This window comes from Protomyctophum bolini (genome assembly GCF_963924005.1).
Source record: "Protomyctophum bolini genome assembly, chromosome: 7".
NCBI lineage: Eukaryota > Metazoa > Chordata > Actinopteri > Myctophiformes > Myctophidae > Protomyctophum > Protomyctophum bolini.
This window is the reverse complement of record NC_137868.1, coordinates 43,905,800-43,929,790: the sequence shown is the minus strand read 5'-3', so window position 1 is coordinate 43,929,790 and position 23,991 is coordinate 43,905,800. Positions and strand designations below refer to the sequence as shown.

Sequence of the window (23,991 nt, the reverse complement as noted above, 5' to 3'; positions counted from 1 at the left end):
CGTGTACCTCCACTCCTCCTGGGGGTGCTGTTTCTCGTACTTCTCCCTGACGTGAGACACGCCCAGATCGGGATGCAGCCAATGGATGGCCTCGGAGCGCAGGTGAGCGAGACGGAGGCCCAGCGAGGACACACAGCGCAGCTTGTGGATCTCTGCTATCTTCTGGATCACACCCTGGGGAGAGAGAGAGAGAGAGAGAGAGAGAGAGAGACAGACAGACAGAGAGAGAGAGAGAGAGACAGAGACAGAGAGAGAGACAGAGAGAGACAGAGAGAGAGAGAGAGAGAGAGAGAGAGACAGACAGACAGAGAGAGACAGACAGACAGACAGACAGACAGACAGACAGACAGACAGACAGACAGACAGACAGACAGACAGACAGACAGACAGACAGACAGACAGAGACAGAGAGAATAAAAGGGACGAAGAGAGCTCACGTCACTTTCATTCCAGAGAAACCTTGTTCTTGGCATTTCGTGTGTGTGTGTGTGTGTGTGTGCGTGCGCACGCGTGTGTGTGTGTGTGTGCTCGTGCGCACACACGTGCATTCATACATGCTTTTTACTTTACTCCACTTTACTTAACAATCCAGGTCTGAATCCGATATGACAAATGTCACCATGGCTTCTTCTTGGCATTTAGCTTTCGAGAGAGAGCACGTGTCCGTGTGTCATGTGTGTGTGTGTCCGTGCGTGCGTGTCTGTGTGTCCGTGCGTGTCTGTGTGTGTGTCCGTGCGTGCGTGCATCCGTGCGTGCGTGTCTGTGTGTGTGTGCGTGCGTGTAGCGCGCAGCGCGGCGTCCTCACCCTGACGTCGGTGGCGTCTCCGTGCCGTATGTTGCTGGCCCACGTGCACGGCTCGCTGTTGCTCTCAAAGTAGTGGAAGATCTTGAGCACGGCGGGTCGCTCCAGACCCCCCGCCGCCGCCGCCGAGGAGGCGGGGCCCCCCGCCCCTCCTCCCCCTCCTCGGGAGGAGGACTTGACCCCGCCGCCGCCGCAGCCCGGCGGCAGCAGCAGCGGCGCCCCTCCCCCTCCGCCGCCCCCGGAGTGGTTGTTGAGGCTGGAGGAGGAGGAGGGGGGGGGATCCAGGTAGGAGGACGACGCCATTCCTGACTTGGTGGTGGTGGTGGGCGCTCCAGCTGGGGCTAGCTGACTGTCATATTCTGGGGATGAGAGGAGGAGACGAGTCTTAAGTTAAAACGCTTCTTAAACCCGTTTAGAAACCCGAGATCGGATTCTACATGATGTCTTCTACATCCTGACAGTTTTCTGGAAAAAGCTATGTTATGTATGTCGATTTTTGAAAAATAGCAGACTTACACAAGCTCCTACGAGCTTGTAGATCTGCTATTTTTCAATATAGCTAAAGCATGACATAATGCTATAACACCAAAAGGGGTTCCCGCCCCCAAAATGGGTTACCGTTAAACGACATTACTACGTTTAACGACGTTAAACTCACTTTATGCATGCGCATATATACCCTCTATATCCGCTATAACTTTGAGGGACGCCCGAGGCTGAAAGCGGGTTAAGACATCGACGTCCACGGGGAATCGGAGAGGAATTAACTCAAACATCAATACTAGTTTAACCTCCCAGGCGATCGTTTCATTGCTCCGTCAGTCAGTCAGTTAGCCGGCCTGCGGCGGACCTAACCAAACCAGTGAGTCAAATAGCCATTAGTCATCCAGTCGCTGAGTCACCCCGGCCATTCAATCCATAAATCAATCAATTGCTCATTAACTGCAGGGCTAGCTTGTCATCCCAGTAAAAAAATCAAGACAATCCGTCATTGGGTCAATAAACCCACCCAGACGTTTAGTTCAGCCAGACACACTACCGGTCGTCATCACCAGTAAATCAGCCTATAGTCAAATCGTTCGATCGGTCAGCCTCCCCCACCGAACAAGGCAGTCATTACAGACAGACAGCCAGTCAGCTTGTCTGTCCGGCTGCTAAATAACCCAATTGATTTCATTTGTTGTCATTGTGTCTAGCCTCTGATGGAGAGTCAACCCAGTGAGAGGGCCAATAGTTCCTATACCCGTCATACGCAGTGAGCAGGGCCAATAGTTCCTATACCCGTCATACGCAGTGAGCAGGGCCAATAGTTCCTATACCCGTCATACGCAGTGAGCAGGGCCAATAGTTCCTATACCCGTCATACGCAGTGAGCAGGGCCAATAGTTCCTATACCCGTCATACGCAGTGAGCAGGGCCAATAGTTCCTATACCCGTCATACGCAGTGAGCAGGGCCAATAGTTCCTATACCCGTCATACACAGTGAGCAGGGCCAATAGTTCCTATACCCGTCATACACAGTGAGCAGGGCCAATAGTTCCTACCCGTCATACGCAGTGAGCAGGGCCAATAGTTCCTACCCGTCATACGCAGTGAGCAGGGCCAATAGTTCCTACCCGTCATACGCAGTGAGCAGGGCCAATAGTTCCTACCCGTCATACACAGTGAGCAGGGCCAATAGTTCCTACTTCCTACCCGTCATACACAGTGAGCAGGGCCAATAGTTCCTACTTACTACCCGTCATACACAGTGAGCAGGGCCAATAGTTCCTACCTGTCATATTACGCAGTGAGCAGGGCCAATAGTTCCTACCCGTCATATTACGCAGTGAGCAGGGCCAATAGTTCCTACCTGTCATATTACGCAGTGAGCAGGGCCAATAGTTCCTACCTGTCATATTACGCAGTGAGCAGGGCCAATAGTTCCTACCTGTCATATTACGCAGTGAGCAGGGCCAACAGGTACAAAGCACACACAGGCCTCTCTGCAGGACACGCCCACCTCTCTCACCCGCCTGCATGGTTGCAACGTTGAAGCCACCAAGCCCCAATGGTCAAAGCTGGGACTGCAGGCGGGCGTTTTGGGTTTTTTTTTCTCTTTTTTTGGCCAGTGCATGCAGCACGAGTAAACAGCTGGGGGGGTTCAACACGGCTCGCTCGTTAGCACTTCATGCACGTTGACCACCAAATGTTGGTCAAATCGAAAAGGGGAAAAAAATGCGGTAGTAGAGCGTTCTTCAAAACGCCACTGAGCAACTTCCATTGAAATGAATAGCGGAGGTCGGGGCTGTGTAGCTCTCTAGTTTATATATAACTCTATGGCCCGACAACCCCACTGCACACCGACTACTGGGGGGTCTAGTTAGTAACCCCACTGACTGCTGTGTCTATAACCCTATACTGACTGTTACAGGGCTAAATCCTAAGCCCTGCTGGTTCCAAAACCTCCCGTCCTGCTATAGGCCTGCTGCAGGCTGTGCGTATTATAACTGCTGTGTTTGCTACACACTCCTCCTGTACCGGTATCCAACACAGGAGGCATGTTGAAGTCCTTGTTCAGCAGGGGAAAGGTCAATAATAACAACAACCACAACAAGGCTGTCTGGTACAGTTTAGCTACGTAGCAGTGCACAGAGAAGTATTTTAAAAAGGTCAGCCCATATACAGTACAGTGAGTACACGCCTAGAAGATCATTCTGCGTTACTTGAAAGTGAAACAAGGAATGTCATTTTGTAGACTAGAAGTACTGTATAGCTGACAAAACGTGCAACATGCGGTTACAAAACTAGTCAACAAATCCTCATTCTCTACTCTCTCTCTCTCTCTCAAACACACCGATTCACTCTTCACTCTCCCGTCGTTCTGGTTTTATCTCAGTCTCTCTCTGATAACTTATCCTCCCCTATCATTCCTCCCCTATTCCTCTCTTCGTCTTGTCTCTCTCTCTCTGTTTCTCTCCGCATGTTTGTGTTTCTCTTCCTCCTCTTTCCCTCATCTGAGTGTTTCAAACACACCCCCCTGCCTGCCGCTTCCTGTCACCGTCACTTCCTGCCATGGCTATATCCCAGCAGCCAAGCCTTGCATGCTGAGTCATCGATTGTTTGTGAAATCCAGGGTCGGGTCGACTACGACGGGACCATAAGACTTGGTCCTGGAGTAAATCCAAACCACCTGCCAACCCGCTGCTGTCTGTCTGTCTGTCTGTCGGTCTGTCTGAGACCCGCTTAGTTAAATAACAGATAAGAGTTTCGTATCTCTTGTACGGTTGTTTTAAACCACTTTCAAACTGGCCGTGTCTATTTTGGGGCCTGTCCCGTCCAATTTTAATATAATATTATCATCTCTTTTTCTTTCTTTATTTCTTTAACCTTTATTTATACAGGGAAGTTGCAAGCTGTCTTTTCCAATAACGCCCTGATTACAGTAACACATGCACCGAATATTCGGCCGCAGAAAATATTCGGCAGAAAATGGCTAAAATGCATTTTCGGCCTATTCGGTTTCGGCCTGAATAGGCAGAAAATATATCACCGAATAGTGTATGCAATGAATGCATTCAAATGAGCTGAATAAATGTTTTATGGACCCATAACAGTGATTATCATTGAAGTTAAGTTTTGCCATAACCATAAATCAGGTAGCTTTAAGGTACGGCAATGACAGCAATGGTAGGCGAAAATATATATAATATTAAATATATTCGGATATTCGGTATTCGGCCAACTGTTTCTTATATTCGGTTTCGGCCAAGAATTTCCCTTTCGGTGCATCCCTAATTCAGAGTGAACGACAGAATCATCTCATCTCAAATGGATCCTTACAAGTCTTTTAAAACGTTCAAGTGAAATCAAGTTATTCCGTTTTAAGATTGATTGTAGACAGTTCCACGTGTGAGGTGCATACTAGTAATGAAAGGCTGTCTCACCCAATTTGGGATTCACAATGGGGACTTCTAAAATAAGGTAGTTTTGGGAGCGGGTATGTGATGTTGGCCAGTTTTGGGATGTAATAGGCTGCTATAGTATGTATTTATATATTGCTATTTGCTGCGTGCAGACGTTTCTAGGGTGGTGGTTGAATTGTTGTTAGAGATTGTCCTCACCTGCTTATAGCTTAATCGTGTACTAGGCCTTTCACAATTATTAGACACAATTCGAATCGCAATTATCTGAGATAATCGCAATCGTTTTTGTATACTATTCAAAATGTGTCAATCATTTGGAAAGAAAACAATAAAAATAATGTGTCAGCGACTTCCTTGTTGTTTTAGTAGTTTTATGTGTCATGTCTGCCCTGTGCAATTTGTGATTACGATGCCTGAAAGGCAAACAAATCGGAATGTTCAATGCGAATTAAATCTGTTGTAAGTAATATTATGTCGGAATCTTAATGACCCGTTTACCAAACTATTTCTTGGTATTCAGGCAGCCAGCAATGGGAAAAACGCTCCCAAATTCGTTTTAGTTTCCGCTATTGAAAAAATGCAGATCTACAAGCTCGTATAGCGCGGCACTCGGAGCTTATAGGTCTGCTATTTATTTTTGTTGTAATGGGGAAAAATGTGGTGTACATGAAAATGTTGGAGAACGGCTGGCATAGAGACATGAGGTTTTTCAGAAAACTGCCAGTATTTAGAAGACTGTACAATCTGTCAAAATGGGTTAAAGCTGCTATAAAAGCAATAACAGGTCCACATTTTAACGTGCAACGGTGACAGCCCTCGTGTTGTGAACTTTGAACAGCCCCTGTGGGAGCGAGCGTCTCACTCAGCAGCAGCGCAAACCCTTCCTCACGTACAGTACACTGCTGCATTGCTGCACTGTCCTGGGCCGCATGTATACAGTATGCGCATGAGTGTCCGCTGACGTGTGCATTATGACAGTGCACTTCACGCACGTCTAGGAGTTAGAACGCAGAAAAGCTGCAACGTTTCACACAAACGCCGCTGTCAAGATGGCACGAGTAATCACCCCAAGTCACACAATGCAGCTGTGTTGGCTGAGACAGACAGAGAGAGAGAGAGAGAGAGACGATTCAGCACTTTCACTACTTGACCTACAGTTCCCTCAAAGACAAACCGCGTCCACGACACACACACACGCAAGCATATGGACTCATGCGTATGTGCAATGCATGCACGAGCACACACACACACACACACACACACACACACACACACACACACCCAAACAACTACAGAAATGAAAGTGGAATATTATGTATTTTGTGACCCGACTCAGCAGTCTCTCATGTAGCATGTGTGTGTGCGTGCGTGCGTGTGTGTGTGTGTGTGTGTGTGTGTGTGAACATCATCATTGTATCAATATTCTGTGTATACTCGTATTGATTCAAATGGTAATAAGTGACAACATGGTCATTTATCTTGAGAAAGAAACCGGGTGGAGCAATCACGACCAGCTGGGCTGTACATTATGGATATTAATTGTAACATATTACATTGCATGATATCCAACATTCTGCTCATAATAACCTCATGTGCCGACAATGCAGTTGTAACTAACTACATGTACTCAAGTACTGCATACTTAAGTACACTTTTGAGGTGCTTTTCCTTTGTGTAAAAATGAGGGTCTCCCTCAATTATCTCTCAGATAATTTTAAATAAACATGTAATGAATGAATGCATGCATGAAAAGACACAGAGTATAGAGAGACTAAATTGTAAATTGTAAAGAGGGACACATAACTGGGTGGGGCATGAATTTCCAAATTGCATCTTTCTTCCATCTTGCAGTATACATGTACAGTATAGCTACTGTATGCTGTGGTCTGTCTGGTATCGGACTGTGATCTGAAGGATTTAGAGAGAGGACCAAGATTACAACTGTCTCTCTGTGCATGTCTGACGGGATTAGGAGTATAATCTCTATTAAAACCCCGATAGCAATAATCTCTATTAAAACCCGATACGGTTGGCGTCCAAACGCAAGCAGCGCGGCTGAGCAAGTTATATTAGCGCCGTTAAATACTCCTCTCGTGGTGTGATTTACCTAATCCTGTTAAAATAAGCCAATGTGAATAAACCGTGTGTGGTTTTGTTTTGCGTTCATTTGATGCCATTATAAAGTGATACAGCCCTGATATACAGCCCCATGCCACGGCCGTGAAATGTCTTAAAGCCGATCTACAAGCTCACATAACGGCCAACCCTGTGTATCCGTGTTGGGAGCCCCTCGAAGAGAAGAGATGGTACACCTCAAGGGGTCTTTTTCCTAATAAAGACACTTGAATCATCAATCAAACACCTTTTCAACCAGTGGTGGAAAAGGTACTGACAATTTTGAGTGTTGGACAGCTTTGTGTGTTTGTGTTTGTAGCACAGAATGTGGCGATTTCATTGGCTGATGTATAATGATAAGAGCGCCCCTCACTTCACACAAGTGTGATTTTGTATTTTTCAAAATCTCTTGAAAATAGCAGCTCTACAAGCTCACAATGTGTGTAACATCGCGACACATTGTGAGCTTGTATATAGACTATTTTCAAATAGCCAAAATGTATTATATAGGGCTGAAGAAGTGGTTAATACAGTATGTGAAAAGGCGGCGATCCGAGCGCGCGCACACACACACACGCACACGCACACACACACACACACACACACACACACACACACACACACACACACACACACACACACACACACACACACACACACACACACACACAGTCTGCTATTTTTTGAGAAGTCGTGAAAATGCAAAGTGCAAATCTTTGAATATATATTCTTCCAAAACCTTACATATACTAAATAATACTAAATTGTTTAGGGTCAATATAAGTAAAATAATATAGCCTTTCCAAAGGAGTATCCTTTTATATTTTGTCTAAAAAGAACACAAACAGTCGTGAGTAACAGTGTTTACACAACAGAGCTTCGGTGTCGTTTAGTGCGTGTGGGAAAGCTTCTCTGTTGTTTAGTGCGTGTGGCCACGTGTCACAGGAATGTGTAAAGCTGCATGTGTGTGTTCAGGTATTCAACGTTGCGTCACATTGCGGCTTATACAATCTGACTGAAGGGGGGGGATTGTACTGTAAGTGATATTGGGTTTTTTTAAGTCTTGAAAAGCTCTATCGACTGTATATATAGATTATTGTATTATAGACTTGTTTGTTCAGTAATACTGGCAGTGCAAGGGGTTGACACTAATTGGTCTCAGAGGCACTTGCCTCTTGTTGGGCAAGTTGCCTTTGCCAAAAAGGTCTTGCCCAATTTACTTGCCGAAAAATAAAGTATGAAATTAGATTTAATGTTAAATGTACTCCCCCCCCCCCCCCCCCCCCCATAATTTTTTATGCCACATGCCTACTATGAATATGACTATGGGTTCACACTTTTTTAAAGTGTAGCAACAGTGAAAACAGCACATTTTAGCCAAACAGTGTTCTTATTTTACATTCCACAGACCAGAAGACAGAGCGCTCTGGCCACGTTCAGGTGTTTAGACAGATACTATATCTTTGTGTTGTAGACAGTATAGGCAACCATTAGCAAACTCCACCTGTCCGAATGTTCTATTTACCTGCCAGGGCCAGGTGGGCAGGTGGGTGAATTGTCAATGTCTGACTGGTCTCCCTTGTTACTGAATGAGTGAAACAAGTGTCTAGTATATAGCATGTTGCGTTTAGGGTTGCAAATGATTACTTTTCCCATTAAAACAAATCAAATAAACTTGACATAATCAAATAAAGAAATTAAGTCCGCCCAAGTCTATACTTACTTGTAAAACAGTGTCACGTGAAAAAATACAGAAAATAGCCGTTCTACAAGCTCACAACTAAATCAAATTATTTGGTGTAATCGAAGAAACCGATTAGTTTGATTAACTGGCTGCTGCAGCCCTAGCTGTTTTCTGTGTTATGTAGTCAGGAGTCTCAGGACCGACGACAGTGCAACACGCCTAGATAATTGAAATCAAATCTCTACCTGGTACCACAGCCTGGTACCACAGCCTCCATACAGTAACATAGAACACATCTATGCTCTCTCTCACACACACACACACACACACACACACACACACACACACACACACACACAGTGACGCGCACACGCAGCATGCAGTGTCTCTTTTCGTCAACTAAAACCAAACGAAAAATGTTCGTCGACTACCTTTTTTCACTGACAAAAACTAAATAGAAACGAATTGAAAACTATAAGCTTTAAGCTATGGTGACTAAAATTAAGACTATATATATCGACAATTTCGTCAATAAATAAAAACTAGACTAAAATGTTAGGAAGGGACTAGTGGACAGATCCACTATAAGTCATTTAACCCTTGGTTGCATGCTGAAATGCGACACGTTGTGAGCTTGTAGATCGGCTATTTTCAGCAAATGTAAAATCAGCCATTATGAAACCGATACTGATAACTTCTTGCTTCTCAAGACCGATACATATACTAATAACCGATAATAAAAATATATAGACAGTTAAGACATAAATAAAAAAGACAAATGAAGCTTTGACCTATTAGCAAATATACAGTATATCACTGGGTGCTTCGTCATCAGATACAAACACTCAACAGATAAAACAAAAAAGCATTTAGCAGAACTGCAAGCATATGAAAATATATAAAATAAAGAATATATACACAATATATTATCAGAGCTATTAATAATGTTATCGGGCCGATAATTATGATGTCATATCCCTATATTTTTCTTTATGGTTTTAATTTTACGAATGCTCAAAAATAGCAGATCTAGGGCTTGAGAGGTTTACTGGTGGTCTCGTTCCCCACCCAGCTGCACCCCGTTAGAGGATTCCATCATGACCCACTTCTGGGCCCTGACCCACTAGTTAAGAAACAGAGAACTAACTAGGCCATGCAAGCGAGCAGGTTGGTGTGTATGACGTGCTCCACGCACGCACACACACATGCACGCACATGCACACACGCACAGACACAAGAAGTTATGCCTGTGTGTGTCTGTCATGGACCAGTCTGTCACCATAGTATCTAATACGTATCTGGGTTACCGGGGTTAGAATCCCACACACGGGAGACAAGCAGTCCTCTGCACTCAGTCACTCACACTCTCTCACTCTCACTCTGTACACATTTAAGTCGACGATAAAAATAATTAAATACAGTGATTAACAATTCAAATTGTGTGGGTTTTTTTGCATTGCACATTACAATGACAGTTTTTCTGTTGCATTTCGTAAGGTCGTATATAGTCAGATCAACTATATCTCTGCTATGTTTGAAAAATGTTTTGAAAATAAAAGTATACGGACATTTTTCAACCTGCATGGAAACGATTGACGATATAGTCTCAAATAATTTGCCATCGGGGCGATTATGTAATAATTGGGACAGGCCTAGATTGGCACCCCACCCCCCTTCCTTCCCCCCTCTCTCTCTCCCTCCGTCCATCCTTTCCTTGCTCTCCTCAATTTCTCCTCCTCCTCCTCCTCCTCCTCCTCCTCTATCTCCTTCCCCCCATCTCCATCACTGTCTCTCATTCCGTCTATGCCCCCTACTCCCCTCCACCCCTCTCTCCCCTGCCCCTCCGTCCCTCTCTCCTCCACCCACCATTTCCTGCATCATGTCTCCTTCTTTCTCTCATGTGTTCCATCTCATCCTCGGGCTCTGTTTCTCCAACCACCTCTCTCCCTTCCTTCCTTTAACCTTCTCATCTTTCAACCAATCAACAAACCTCTCCCTTCCTCCACTACTCCCTTCCCCTCTCCTCTCCTCTCCCCACCCCCCTTTCCTTTCCTCACCCGGAAATTGCATTATCAGGAGAAAGATGAAAAACGTTGGCCCATGCTATACACAAATATTGATTGGTGTGTGCATGCGTATCGTGTGTGTGTGTGTGTGTGTGTGTGTGTGTGTGTGTGTGTGTGTGCGCGCGCACGTTTCCCAGCGACTTCACAGCCACTTGGCCTACTTTACAAACCATATCTCCCCCAGCACACCCAATAACCAATCAAATCACAGCCCGATTCCACAGGACCACACACACACACACACACACACACACATGACGACATCACTGCAATCACAACTATAAACCAATCCATACATTTCCATAAAAGTACTTACTTCGGGTTGGACTATACTCATTATATCCGAAAATGTTTTTTTTTAAGGAATCAGAAGTAGCATAAGTAGCAGCTCTTACAAGCTCAAAACGCTACGCCTGTGTGGACGCGCTACTGTTGACGAGGCTGTGGCTAGTGTATACTATGATCAAAGTAAGGCAGTGGTTTTCAACCCTTCTCAACACATGGACCAGTATTTATTTGGCATTCGAGCCATTGGACCACCAGTTGATGACGTTTAGCTATATAGCCTCTCAGACCCAAAACCCTAGTATAGTGTTCTGTTGTTGTCGTGTCCATTTTGTCTGCAATTCCGTCCATTTCCACGCTGCATTGATGCTGGTACCATTAGGTAAACCGGCAAACGATCAAAATAACAATTCCTCTACGTTCTCTCTGGGAGTATACTTCAAAGAAGGGCTACAGATCTACCAAAGTGTCAGTGCATCATTGCAGTGGATGTTTGTTCATTGATAATGAGGCAATGTTTGTGGATAGATATAAGTAACAGAATAAAAATCTTTTCCACAATTGAAGCTTTATCGGGTTTTTTAACACTTTTTGAACACTTTTACACATCCCTAATTCAGTACGTACTTGGTAGTGTGTGCATATTCAGTACATACAGTGTGTGGTAGTGGGTGCATATTATTCAGTACATACTTGGTAGTGTGCATATTATTCAGTAAATACTTGGTAGTGTGCATATTATTCAGTATGTACTTGCTAGTGGGTTCATATTATTCAGTACATACTTGGTAGTGTGCATATTATTCAGTAAATACTTGGTAGTGTGCATATTATTCAGTATGTACTTGCTAGTGGGTTCATATTATTCAGTACATACTTGGTAGTGTGTGCATATTATTCAGTATGTACTTGGTAGTGGGTTCATATTATTCAGTATGTACTTGGTAGTGGGTTCATATCATTCAGTACGTACTTGGTAGTGGGTTCATATCATTCAGTATGTACTTGGTAGTGTGTGCATATTATTCAGTATGTACTTGCTAGTGGGTTCATATTATTCAGTACATACTTGGTAGTGTGCATATTATTCAGTACATACTTGGTAGTGTGCATATTATTCAGTACATACTTGGTAGTGTATGTGCATATTATTCAGTATGTACTTGCTAGTGGGTTCATATTATTCAGTACATACTTGCTAGTGGGTTCATATTAGTACGTACTTGGTAGTGGGTTCATAGTATTCAGTACGTACTTGGTAGTGGGTTCATAGTATTCAGTACGTACTTGGTAGTGCGCGCTGTGCGTAAATGCAGGCCCCTCTGCTCCAGCAGAGGGGGATGCAGCCGCTGTCCTCCATGTGTGCTGCTGTAGGGGGAGCTGTTCCAGGCCAGGCCCGGGGCGCGGGGCCCAGACAACAACAACGCTGCTGGGCTCATACAGCAACAACACCATAGAGCCCTGCTGTCTGTGCATGGGGCAAAGGCTGGGCTAGCCTATATAGCCTGGTTAGCTGGTTAGCTACACCGTGGGGGGGGGCTCTACACTACACAAGGGGGGTCATCTCCAAAAATAAACGAGAACACAACTGGGGGGGGGGGACGGACGGACAACGGATACACACCCAGAATATCAGTCCTCCTGGTGCACACGGCGTTGATCACAGAGATGAACAAAAGAAAGAGAGAATTCAGTCGATCATCAGTATAGAGATGCCGGGAAGCAAACCTTCAAATAGATATTTTCCAAAAAAAAGTCTATAGTGGGTTTTCCCTTTTAATGGACCGACTGATGGCAGGTATAGAACATCCTGATGAGACAGCAGGTATCCTCACAGTGCAGACTATAGAGCAGACGGCCGGTCTGCAGCGCTGACCGTCTCCTCGGTCAGCACCGTGTTCACCGAAACGTCTTCTTCATACGCTTCTATATAACTTCAAGGGTCCATGTATGCTCCTCCTCCTCGTCAGAAGGCAGAGAGAAGCAGGCTCTTTACAGAGACGTCCTGCTCTCGTATCGAGTCTATCGACGCATTTGTTTATTGCTCGTTTCTAGTTTCTAGAAAACTCTTCCGGCGTCTTTGTGGCGCTCATGTGGCGCTGTGGTCGAGGTGTCCTATTTGAGCGAGGGAGTATCCACTCCCCACTACTTCACCAACACAGGCACACACGGGTCTGATCCCGACCTCGGGGGGAGAGGGGAAAGAGAAGAAAAAAAAACACCACTTTTGTATAGCCTATAGCGTGGCCACTAGGACCGTCGCTAAGCTACCGATATTGATCCAACATGGAAGACGCGGCTCAGAAATCCCAGGTTGACCTCAAAAAGCCTCATTTCGGGTTTCGAGGAGAGAACGACGAACGGGTCAACGTCGTTTTAGAACGTATAATAACGGAGCGAGATTTCATTCAGAAAGCGTATGCGTTCGGCGGTCCTCCGTAAACACGGCGATGTCACTTTGAGGTCGAATGAGTCCGCACTAAAACCATCCTAAAAACGAATCAGCCTGCACTAAAACCTCCTAAAAACATATACTGTAAGTGTAAAAAAACCCCAGCCTGGATCTGGAAGTTGCCGTATATATATAGGGATCGTTTCCAAAAATAATGAAAGCGTTTGATCTCAAACCGGTTCAATTGTCCTCAAAGACGTCCTGATGTCTCAGATCCATCAGCCACGATCATCAATCCTCCTTCAATGGAAGTTCCCAACCTAGAAATTAGGTTAAGTTGCAGCAGTAGACAAAAAAAACATCCAATATCTCTTCACTGCATGTGAAACATCCACGACGTCTCCGTGAAAAGGACGACGACGACGACAACGACGCACCAAAATCACCACCATCTGAACCCGTCCCGTCCGTACGTCCAGACAGACAGGAAACCCTGGAGACGCAGGAAGTCCTGCTCCCAAACGACGCCGCGTTTCCTCCTCCCGAAGAGGAGAGGAGAGAGGAAGAGAGATGAAGAACGTTAAAGGGAGAGCGAGAGGGAGGGAGAGAGAGAGAGAGAGAGAGAGAGAGAGAGAGAGAGAGAGGAAAATAGGACATGGGGTGGAGGAGAGGAGAGGAGTGGAGGAAACAAATGAAGGAAGGAAGGAGCAGTCAAACAAGGAGAAAAGATGAGAGGGAGGTGAAGAAGATGAATGTAGACGAGAGGAGGAAAGCGAACAGAGAGAGAGAGAGAGAGAGAGAGAGAGAGAGAGAGAGAGAGAGGGAACAACCCTCCTGAGCTCCCACACACACACTCACACACACACTCTCTCTGCCTGCAGGAGCTAAACAGGTCAGCGCAGGTGCCTGGTGTCAAAAAGGACGAGAGAGAGCGAGCGAGAGAGACAGAAACCTATAGGCACAGAGAGAGAGAGAGAGAGAGAGAGAGAGGAGATGACACTTCTGCCAGAGTGTCAGACAGAGAGAGTGACGGCTGAGAGTATAAATGACGTCGCTTCAGAGGAAGGTAAACAGCGGCGCAACGAGGGACGACGCACGTCCGTCTGCTTTTCGTCCTAGCCGTGAAAACAGTGTGTGTGTGTGTGTGTGTGTGTGTGTGTGTCCAGCAGCCCCGGCTGCCACACACACACACACAGCAGATGCCTGCGCAATCTCATACACACACACACACACACACACACAACCACACACACACACACTAGTACCACCACTGCCACTGCCGCAGCTACATACTGTACACACACACACACTCTCTGTACTCGATGTAATCCTATCCTTTACTAGTCTAAAATAGTGCACCAAAGAGAGAGAGAGAGAGAGAGAGAGACTCTGTATGACCAACAGAGGGAGTACGCAACTACGCATACAAGAGAGGAAATGCACATAGGGGAGCGTGACTGAGTGGTTGTGTGTGTGTGTGTGTGTGTGTGTGTGTGTGTGTGTGTGTGTGTGTGTGTGTGTGTGTGTGTGTGTGTGTGTGAGAGAGAGATAGAGAGAGAGCTGAGAGGGTAAAAAATGGTTTTAAGAGAGAGTGCAAGTTCTCTCTTACACAGGTGCACTGTCTGCAATCAATGTATAGCTGCTGACGGAGGTAGCTGATTGGGCGGTTGATATGCTAATCAGGGCATGCTTCATTCAGCTTTGCGTTGATTAAACACGCACGCACGCACGCACCTCCTCCCACCCCCAGTGGACGGCGAAAACATATACTTTAACAAGGACACTTTCTTGCACCAATGGGTGCATGGACTTGAGTGCAAAATTACAGTAGATCCCTGAGATCCACTTAATTTCAGTTTGTAGATCGGCTATACGGAGTTGCCCATCCATTGCTCAATTCTGGAAAAACCACCGGTCTAATGGTTAGAGAGGGCCAAACATGTACTCACTAACACGCTTCAGTCAATTCCAAGTCACCAATCGACCCCGGAAAACGATCGTCTTTCCAACGGGGCCGGCAGCTTTGTCTAAGCATGTTGTTTGCCGTGTCAATTTGCAGGTTATCAATGAATTATCAATGAGTTATCAATGTTAGAGAGAGAATGAGGACGGTATCAAATAAATGATACGGTATATGGCTACGCTACATAGCCCCATAGGGGGATTTTAGATCGCCTCATATAAGAACTGTGTTTGAAAGATGAACATGTCATCCAGGCCGTTTCACTCATATGGATACGAAGAATCAACCGACTGAGAGAAAACGCTAATGGTACTTGGTTTAGACAGTTTTTGGTTTAGACTAGTCATTGGTTTAGACCAGTCATTAGTCCTACAACCTATCTCAAACCCTCACCCAGTCTAAACCTAACCTCCCACGGAGGCAGCACCCCTAAACCTAACCTTAACCCATGTCTAACCAATGACTAGTCTAAACTAAGTATGCACCGCATGTTACTGCCGCTGAATTAGTTACATTTCCGCTAGAAACAGACCGTATAAAATGTGACTGACTGACTGTCGTAAACGATGCAGAGACACCTCCCCGACAATATCGCCGGGACAGTTTTATTCTCGGACCACAGTGCTCATACGAGGTGATTTTAAGATGACCCGATGTTATTCTCCATAGAGACAAATGTCCAACGAACCCCGGCTTAGAACCTACGCTCTACGGCCAACAAATATCTCCACCGTAGATCCAACTACAGGAGGAATGTATAGGTCCAAAATAAAAGTTCACACTCACCAGCGTAGTACGATATCCTGGAAATATCTAGAAGAGAAAACAGAAGAGGAGAACACACGACATGTTAATGGAAATAATAATAATCATTATTTAGTTCATATGAATTAGGGTTATATTCATGTATTCTTAAATAGTTTGATTTGTAGATGGGACGGAATCAATATTGAGGGTTTAATCTATGAAATCTATCTGAAAGTTTAATCTGTGACACAATTTTATTGCTTCATCGCTCTCTCAGCTAAAGGGGTCCTTGGCCACGAACAGAGAAATGTTGAAGACCACTGCAACAAGATCACACACACACACACACACACACACACACACACACACACACACACACACACACAATCATCAGTTACTTAGCAACAGCCACGGCGAGGGATTACAATTAATACGACCTCGGTTAACGAGCAAACCATGTATAGGCCTCTGGGTAAAGACACTCAGGCTGTGTTACATCCTATAGGGTTTCATTTAAGCTACTAGGTTGACACCAGTGCGTTACAGTGTAGTTCTGGCCAATTGCAACTAAAAATGGTAAATGGTGCCTTTATGTAGCGCCATTATCCAAGGCGCTGTACATAGATTGTGCATTACATTCACCCAACACCCATTCACACAAACACACATTCACACATATACCGATGGCGGCGGAAACCATGCAAGGCACCGACCTGCACATCAGGAGCAATTAGGTGTCTTGCTCAAGGACACTTCGACACTAACTCTGGGGGTGCCCGCACAGGGTTCGAACTGGGAACCTTGCGGTTACCATCCGGCCACTCTACCGCTGAGGCACCGCCGCCCTAACTAACCTAACATTTATTTAACAAATAATCACATACTAATTCAATTAGTTGCTGGCACGAGTGGTGGAAAGTAACAATTTTGTACAATTTTGATGTATTTTTTTACTTTACTTGAGGTATTTCCACTTTCCAATACCATTACTTCTACTACGTCCTGAACACATTTTGGAAAACACTATAACCCATTCTGAACGGGAACCCATTTTGGTGTTAGCAAGCATCATGCCATGCTTTAGCTATTGAAAAATAGCAGATCTACAAGCTCATAGTGCGCCACCGAGTGGCGCGCTACGAGCTTGTAGGTCTGCTATTTTTGAAAAATCAAAGAACGACTGACATTTTTAGAATCTGATCTCAGGTCAGAATGAATTAATCAGACCAGTGTGTGTCCAGTGGAAACCACGTATGAATCTGATCTCCGGTCGGAATGGGATAAAATTGAAGCTGATAAATATCTTCTCTCCTGATTGGATAACATTGGCAACCGATGAAGGCTCTTTAAAATCAAAACGCACTGGTTACTTTTAAGCCTTGCCAGACTTACCACAATAAAGCCTATATAAAAAATAAACTTGGATTCTTTCCAGTGTGTGTGTGCGTGTGCGTGTGTGTGTGTGTGTGTGTGTGCGTGTGACCGTGCGTGCATGCGTGCGTGCGACCGTGCTCACGCGTGTGATACTAGGCCAAATCGTTTCACAACTTCCATCACTTCGATGCAATCTATTGCCCCGATCACACTACTGATTGATAACAACGGTGTGAGACAGTGTGGGAGAGGGGTTACTCGATGATTGACAGGGGTATTTCCCCAATCACACGCCAAGGAGAGGACGCCAGGAGATTCACTGGACCGACAATCGACATTAAGAGGCTCAGCTGACTCAGACTGGCAGGTGTGTGATGACGAGTCAGCAGACTGTGATGTCACTATAGTCCATTCCACTGCCTCTGCATGAGTCAGCAAAACACAGCTTGCCTTACACAAGTATTACACAGCTGTACTGGGCTTACACAAGTACTACACAGCTGTACTGGGCTTACACAAGTACTACACAGCTGTACTGGGCTTATACAAGTACTACACAGCTGTACTGGGCTTACACAAGTACTACACAGCTGTACTGGGCTTACACAAGTACTACACAGCTGTACTGGGCTTACACAAGTACTACACAGCTGTACTGGGCTTACACAAGTACTACATAGCTGTACTGGGCTTACACAAGTACTACACAGCTGTACTGGGCTTACACAAGTACTACACAGCTGTACTGGGCTTACACAAGTACTACACAGCTGTACTGGGCTTACACAAGTACTACACAGCTGTACTGGGCTTACACAAGTACTACACAGCTGTACTGGGCTTACACAAGTACTACACAGCTGTACTGGGTTTACACAAGTACTACACAGCTGTACTGGGCTTACACAAGTACTACACAGCTGTACTGGGCTTACACAAGTACTACAGTAAAATACTCAGTGATCATTTAAGCTCTATATACTTTGTTGTATAACGCAGAGAGGAAATTGCCTGAAACAATTCTGTTTCACCCCCAAAATAAGGATGGCATATTTTGACTACATTATTGTAAAGAATTGTCCACAAATTTCCCAAAATATATATTAAAAGAAATAGTACAAATATATATTTTAATGTCATGTGAAAGCAGGGAATCATAGCTTCAAATTGACATGTTGATTGTTCATTGTTCAGTTTGACCCACCAGTTTTGGAGATATGGCTTATAGAGAAATGTCTTGCAGAAAAAAGCGAGTTGAGAAAACAGGCTTGAAAAAGGTTCACTTCTGCAGGTCTCTAACATTACACCTATACAGTATATAGCTACATGATTAAGCATTTATTTCATGTACATGTCGATTTCAGCTGTGACATTTTCTATTAACTCATTTTGGATTATCTTCTCCTGAACAGTTATTCTTGCCGCCATGACTGTCTTCTGTATCAAAAAGAGTCACATATTAATGATATTATATCCATAGATATCATGATATTAGACTGGATATTGTCTGTGATTTTGGATACTGTACTATCATGTGTTCTATAAAAAATATAAATATTGGAACGTGGAAAATCGGTATTGGCAGATACTCAAAATCAAATCACTCAGATCTGGAGCAAGAGAAAAAAAAAACTTGATCGGGACATACCTACTATTTAGGGATCCTTGGCATGGAAGCCCATCTCTACACTAACTAAAAGCATCGGTTACTTAGCAACAACCAGAGTGAGGGCTGAGGATTAATACCACCTCCAAAGATATTAATAGGCCTCTGGGTTAAAGACAGCCATGTTAGTGTCTAAGACTCTCTAGGTTTATCATTTTTAAGCAGAGGGTTCTGCGCCAATAATGTCACTGCTGTGGAAAAACATGTGTTCTTCTGCCAATTGCACTTGCACACATAAATCCAGTTAGTTCCTCCTGGCTGGCAGCCTGGCACGGTTCCGTTTCAGAATCGATGTCAATTCTGATCAGAGAGTATAAGAGCCTTGCCGTGCCAAACTACTATGTTCTGCCTGTTCTCTCTATGCTGCTCAAGTGTGAGACCTCACACTTGTGAAGTCTCACAAGTGTGCAGTGAGATCAGGGGGGGCAGTCAGACAGATATTTTGTGAAGCCACTGAGGAAATCGGGATTTCCTGAAAGTTCATATAATGGCCTGTTGTGGCGCTGTCATTGGGCCCAAAAAAAACCCATAGCCCCATAGAAGTCCATGTATTTGGGCCCAACTTCACCTAGACTGTATTACCTTAATAAACATGGTCATGAATACTTTCTGCTTCCAGTCACTAGTTTAAAGTCTCATGTCATTTCTAATGTCATAATATTCTTTTTGGAAAATTATGGTCCCATTTATTAAAAGACAAGCGTGGCTACCGTTACAGTCTATGATCGGGATTCCCCTCCCACTTGAGTCAAAATAAAAACCAACGGAGAAGAAGGGGGGGGAAGTCCCGCCTCGTTGTCTGGGCCAGCCAATGAGCCAGCTGGGCCAAAACGGATCTAGAAAGATGGCGACTTACAATACAAGGACTGACAGGCTTCATTTTACGTTCATGTTAGACCCGGAGAACGCTTTGTCCATATTTTTTACAGTCTATGAGTGAGATCCATAATGCGGCACCCCGTTTCAAACCAAGCTTTTTCTTGGTTGAAAAAAACTAAAGCTGTCCATTAACTCAACCCTCGTCTACTAGTATGCTCTGGTGAAATAACGTGGAGTGAATGTCACTTGATAGAGCTGTGCTCTTCAATTTAAAAACAAATGTCACAGCCAAATAATTTGCCGTGTGACTGACTAGTCTCTCTAGCCAGCTGCCAGACTAGTATATCTTTACTTACACAATCTTCGAATGCTATACAAAGAGTCTGGCAGGGTCCGACTTTAACAGCCAAATGAGACAGACCTGTCTAGGCCTGCCAGTCAGGCAAGTACCATTTGAGCACAAAGTTTAGATTTTGCACTGTATATCCTATTTGCAGACTGCCACGGACCGCCTTCTCTGAACCTCTCCACGCGTCGTGAGCTTGTAGATCAGCTACGTATTCTCGGGGCACAACACACAGCACGCTATAGTGGAGATGCTAGGTGTGTACGACCTGGATTTCTAAACAAATTTGTCCCAGCGCAAAATGCGGTGTTTTCCGGCGTGGCATGGAAAGGAGTGGCATTTTGCATTTCTTTCACCACAGTAAAAATGCTGCATCCGTGGTCTGGAGAGGGCAGTTGTTTTACAGACGGGGTAAAAGGGCAGGGGCTGAAGCCCTCTTTGATGTCTTATGTGTGAAACTTCCCTGCTCTCTAACCCATTTAGGCCTGATGTCGAAATTAAAAAAAGTTTTCTGGAAAAACCTCATGTTTCTGTATCAGTGCCAGTGGTGCTCAATATTTCATGTCAAGGACCCCAAAAATCATATGCAATATGCCTCCGCCCCCACCCCATCTGAAAATATGTTGTTCCAGGTACCTCACCAGAAGCAAAGATTTGAGTTAAAATGTTCACTCTGTAATAATATATATTCAAAGATTTGAGTATTGACATTTTCACGATTTTTCAAAAAAAGCAGACCTACAAGTTCATAGCGCGGCACTCGGTGCCGCGCTATGAGCTTGTGGATCTGCTATTTTCCAATAGCTAAAGTATAACATAATGCTTTAAATTCCCGCCCCGAAACGGGCCAAACCCCACGGTCAAATCCCACCACAGTCTTCTCCCGTTTCCCCTCTGAGCCTCCCTGCTCTCTCCCCGTCAATAAACACAGGATAAAGAACACAGTGGATGGATATATAGCCACACAGCCCCTCTTCCAACACAAATCCATATTCTAATAGAGACAAAATAACATGTAATGAGAATATAATGCCGAGATAACTCGTTGGATTACCGGCATGATGTTAACATCAATAATACTATATTTAGGTTGGGGGTTAGAGGGGGGAAGCAGTCGCTCAGGAGGTAGAGAGTGGACGATCGATTGGGAATGGAAAGGTTCCCGGTTCCATTCCCGGCTCCAAGTGCGTGTGGGTGAACGTGAACGGAATGCACATTTGTGATCGTACGCTATACAGAGCTTTGGATAAAAGGTGCTATGCAACATTTTGCATTGACCATTTCTTTTCAACAATTATTGAACTATTAAAACATGTAACACGTCCGGTATAGGCTGATGAAATAAATAAATGTATGTACACTTTCACAAATCAAAAACAGAAGACTGCAATAGCTGGATGCTTTACTTGTGTCAGACGTCAGTAAGGACTACTCCGGCTATGAGCCTATATCACTGCACCAGAAATTAGCTAAACTAATACTCATAAACTTTCTTTTTACGGCGCCCCTTTCATACACAAAACGCAGCACTTAAAAACGTGTTTTACAGGCAGCAGAGGGACAGATGAGAAATGCAGAGAAAAACACAGCACAGAAATGACCATTACAAATCTGTAGCTATAAATCTATAACTGAGACTCTGAGAGTAGAGTATATGTTCGCAAAAACATAATTTCTCGGACCAGTGTTCTCGTCTGAAAGCGGACGACGTGAACAGACACATTTTTTTTCCCTCCGTTGAACACTCCTCGCTCGTCCCTCCTTTGAACCACTTCAAAAACATGCTCCGTGTCAAAATATTTTTCTATTAATTTTTTTCATTATCTTTTGCTCTTTGTAGTATTGTATATCGGTTACATTTTATGTGGGTTTTTTTAACACTTTATGTTTTAACCCCTGTTATTGTCTGTATTTGCGGTTTAGCTCTCTCGCTCCCTCTCCCCCTCCCCCTCTCTCGCTCCCTCTCTCGTTCTCTCCCCCCCCCCCCCAACTGCCCCTGGCTACAATAAACCATAAAGGTAAGACAGCAAACTAAATGACGCCAAGACAACTGCAGCTGCATGTATATTCTGTAAACTATGCAGGGCTCCCAAACCTTTTCATGTCAAGGGCCCCCAAATTGACACTAATTAGCGGACGCCCATTAGAAATGATATGCCAGGGACCCCCCATGAGAGAAGTTTTTTTTTACGGCTCTAGCAGTCATTCTCAACCCGTTTAATTTGAAGGACCCCCCCCAGTTTGACATGCCTAATAGTCTACGGACCCCCCATTTAATGGCACTATCTCTGTAAAATCAATATTAATTTAACTCTGAGAGTGTAGAAATTGGTTCCATTTGTACACTCTCAGAGTTACATATACCCATAAGGGTTCCATTTGGTTCCTAACTATCATTTAGCATGGGGACCCCCTGGAACTCCCTCAAGGACCCCTGGGGGTCCCCGGACCGCACTTTGGGAATTGTAAAAGATCTTCCTCCCATCAACAGTGGTTTCCACCCGAATGGACAAATCTCAACTAAGGCCTAAAAGATTTTGAAGATTTGTGAACAATACAGTACATTTATACAATAATTTACAAAAATGTAATAAGTGTAATTCTTGCCTATTATAATGTCATGACATGGCCTAAACAGGGACGCCAGGTTGAAAGTGGTTATTATATTTTTGGAGGTTAAAAAAGTATTTTTGGAGGGTATAGAATTTGTAGAAGTCGAGGGGCGCGCTTATCATCATACATCGTCATATCGATTTCGATATAGATATCGATTTGGCCAAAATCCATACACCTGAGAACTATTAGTGGACAGCGGGTTGGCCGTTGCCACCTCAACACCACCTCATATCCCTGACACGCGTGTCCACATATGGTCTCTCAACGAGGTGACGGGAATCCTTTGGAGGAATTCGACGCTGCTTTAACTTCAACATTTGAGCTTTCTTTTCCACACTTTGCATAAATATCTGGGTTACGTAACAGTCACAACAGGGCTGCTTTTCCTACAAAACAGGCCGGCTTTTAAAACAAGATGTTATATGTACAACGACATGAAAGACGGGAGAAAAGATTGCATCATGTCACGCATGTCTTGGCAATTCAGAGGAGCAAGGAACAAACAAGCCCTGGCCCTATACTCACTTTCTCGTAAGACAAGTGCAGGGGCAAAAGACAGCTGATCTGCAAGCTCACAACAAGGCGTGCTTTGGAGGAGATAGGGCTGACCCAAATTAATCGGAAAATATTCAAAGCTTCGTTCGATTATTTCTTCAGCTAAATGTTTCAATTGTTGATCAAAATAGCTGATCTACGAGCTCAGCCCACTGAATGCATTTCAGCATGACATGTTGAGAGTTTTTAGATCTGCTATAACCTTCAAAGACATGTGCTTGAGCTCCATGATTCATGAATCACTGCCTCATTATTTAATGCCCCCCCGGGGCATTTAAATGTTGAGCATGTCATAATTGTCACAAAAGAATAGCAGATCTCTATATGCAGCCTATATTATAGACAGGCTTTTCGCGTAGCCTTATTATTTTTTTCCTGTTTTGTTTAAAGTAATTTCACAATAGGAAGGCGGCAGCCAGAGAGCCTATATTATGGCTATTTGGGGCTCCTGACTTAAAATGTAAATGATAAGGTATTTTGCTGTCCCTATACTTTTTACTTGCATTTAGAGTAGACAAGAGAGAGGCGCCTCTTAGGTAGCAGTATATGATGGCTTTGTCGGCCTGAGTTCTCTGTGTGTATGGTTACAATGTCTGTAAATGTTTGGGAACAAATATGAATGTATATTGTATATGGGTGTTTTCATATCTTATGC

General features: G+C 44.4%; 1 protein-coding gene across 3 annotated transcripts in view; it reads right to left on the bottom strand.

Moving 5' to 3' along the window:
* The window catches only part of ptk2ab (protein tyrosine kinase 2ab), a 121,958-nt gene that overhangs the window by 89,364 nt on the left and 8,603 nt on the right, over positions 1-23,991 (bottom strand). For all 3 annotated transcript variants that reach the window (XM_080767110.1, XM_080767113.1, XM_080767109.1), the window contains exons 2-4: positions 16,000-16,026; positions 806-1,161; positions 8-174 (exon numbers count right to left, since the gene is read on the bottom strand). In XM_080767110.1, the coding sequence (XP_080623236.1) occupies positions 8-174; positions 806-1,105 (467 nt within the window). In that variant the 5' untranslated portion in view covers positions 1,106-1,161; positions 16,000-16,026. The remainder of the gene's footprint in view (positions 1-7; positions 175-805; positions 1,162-15,999; positions 16,027-23,991) is intronic.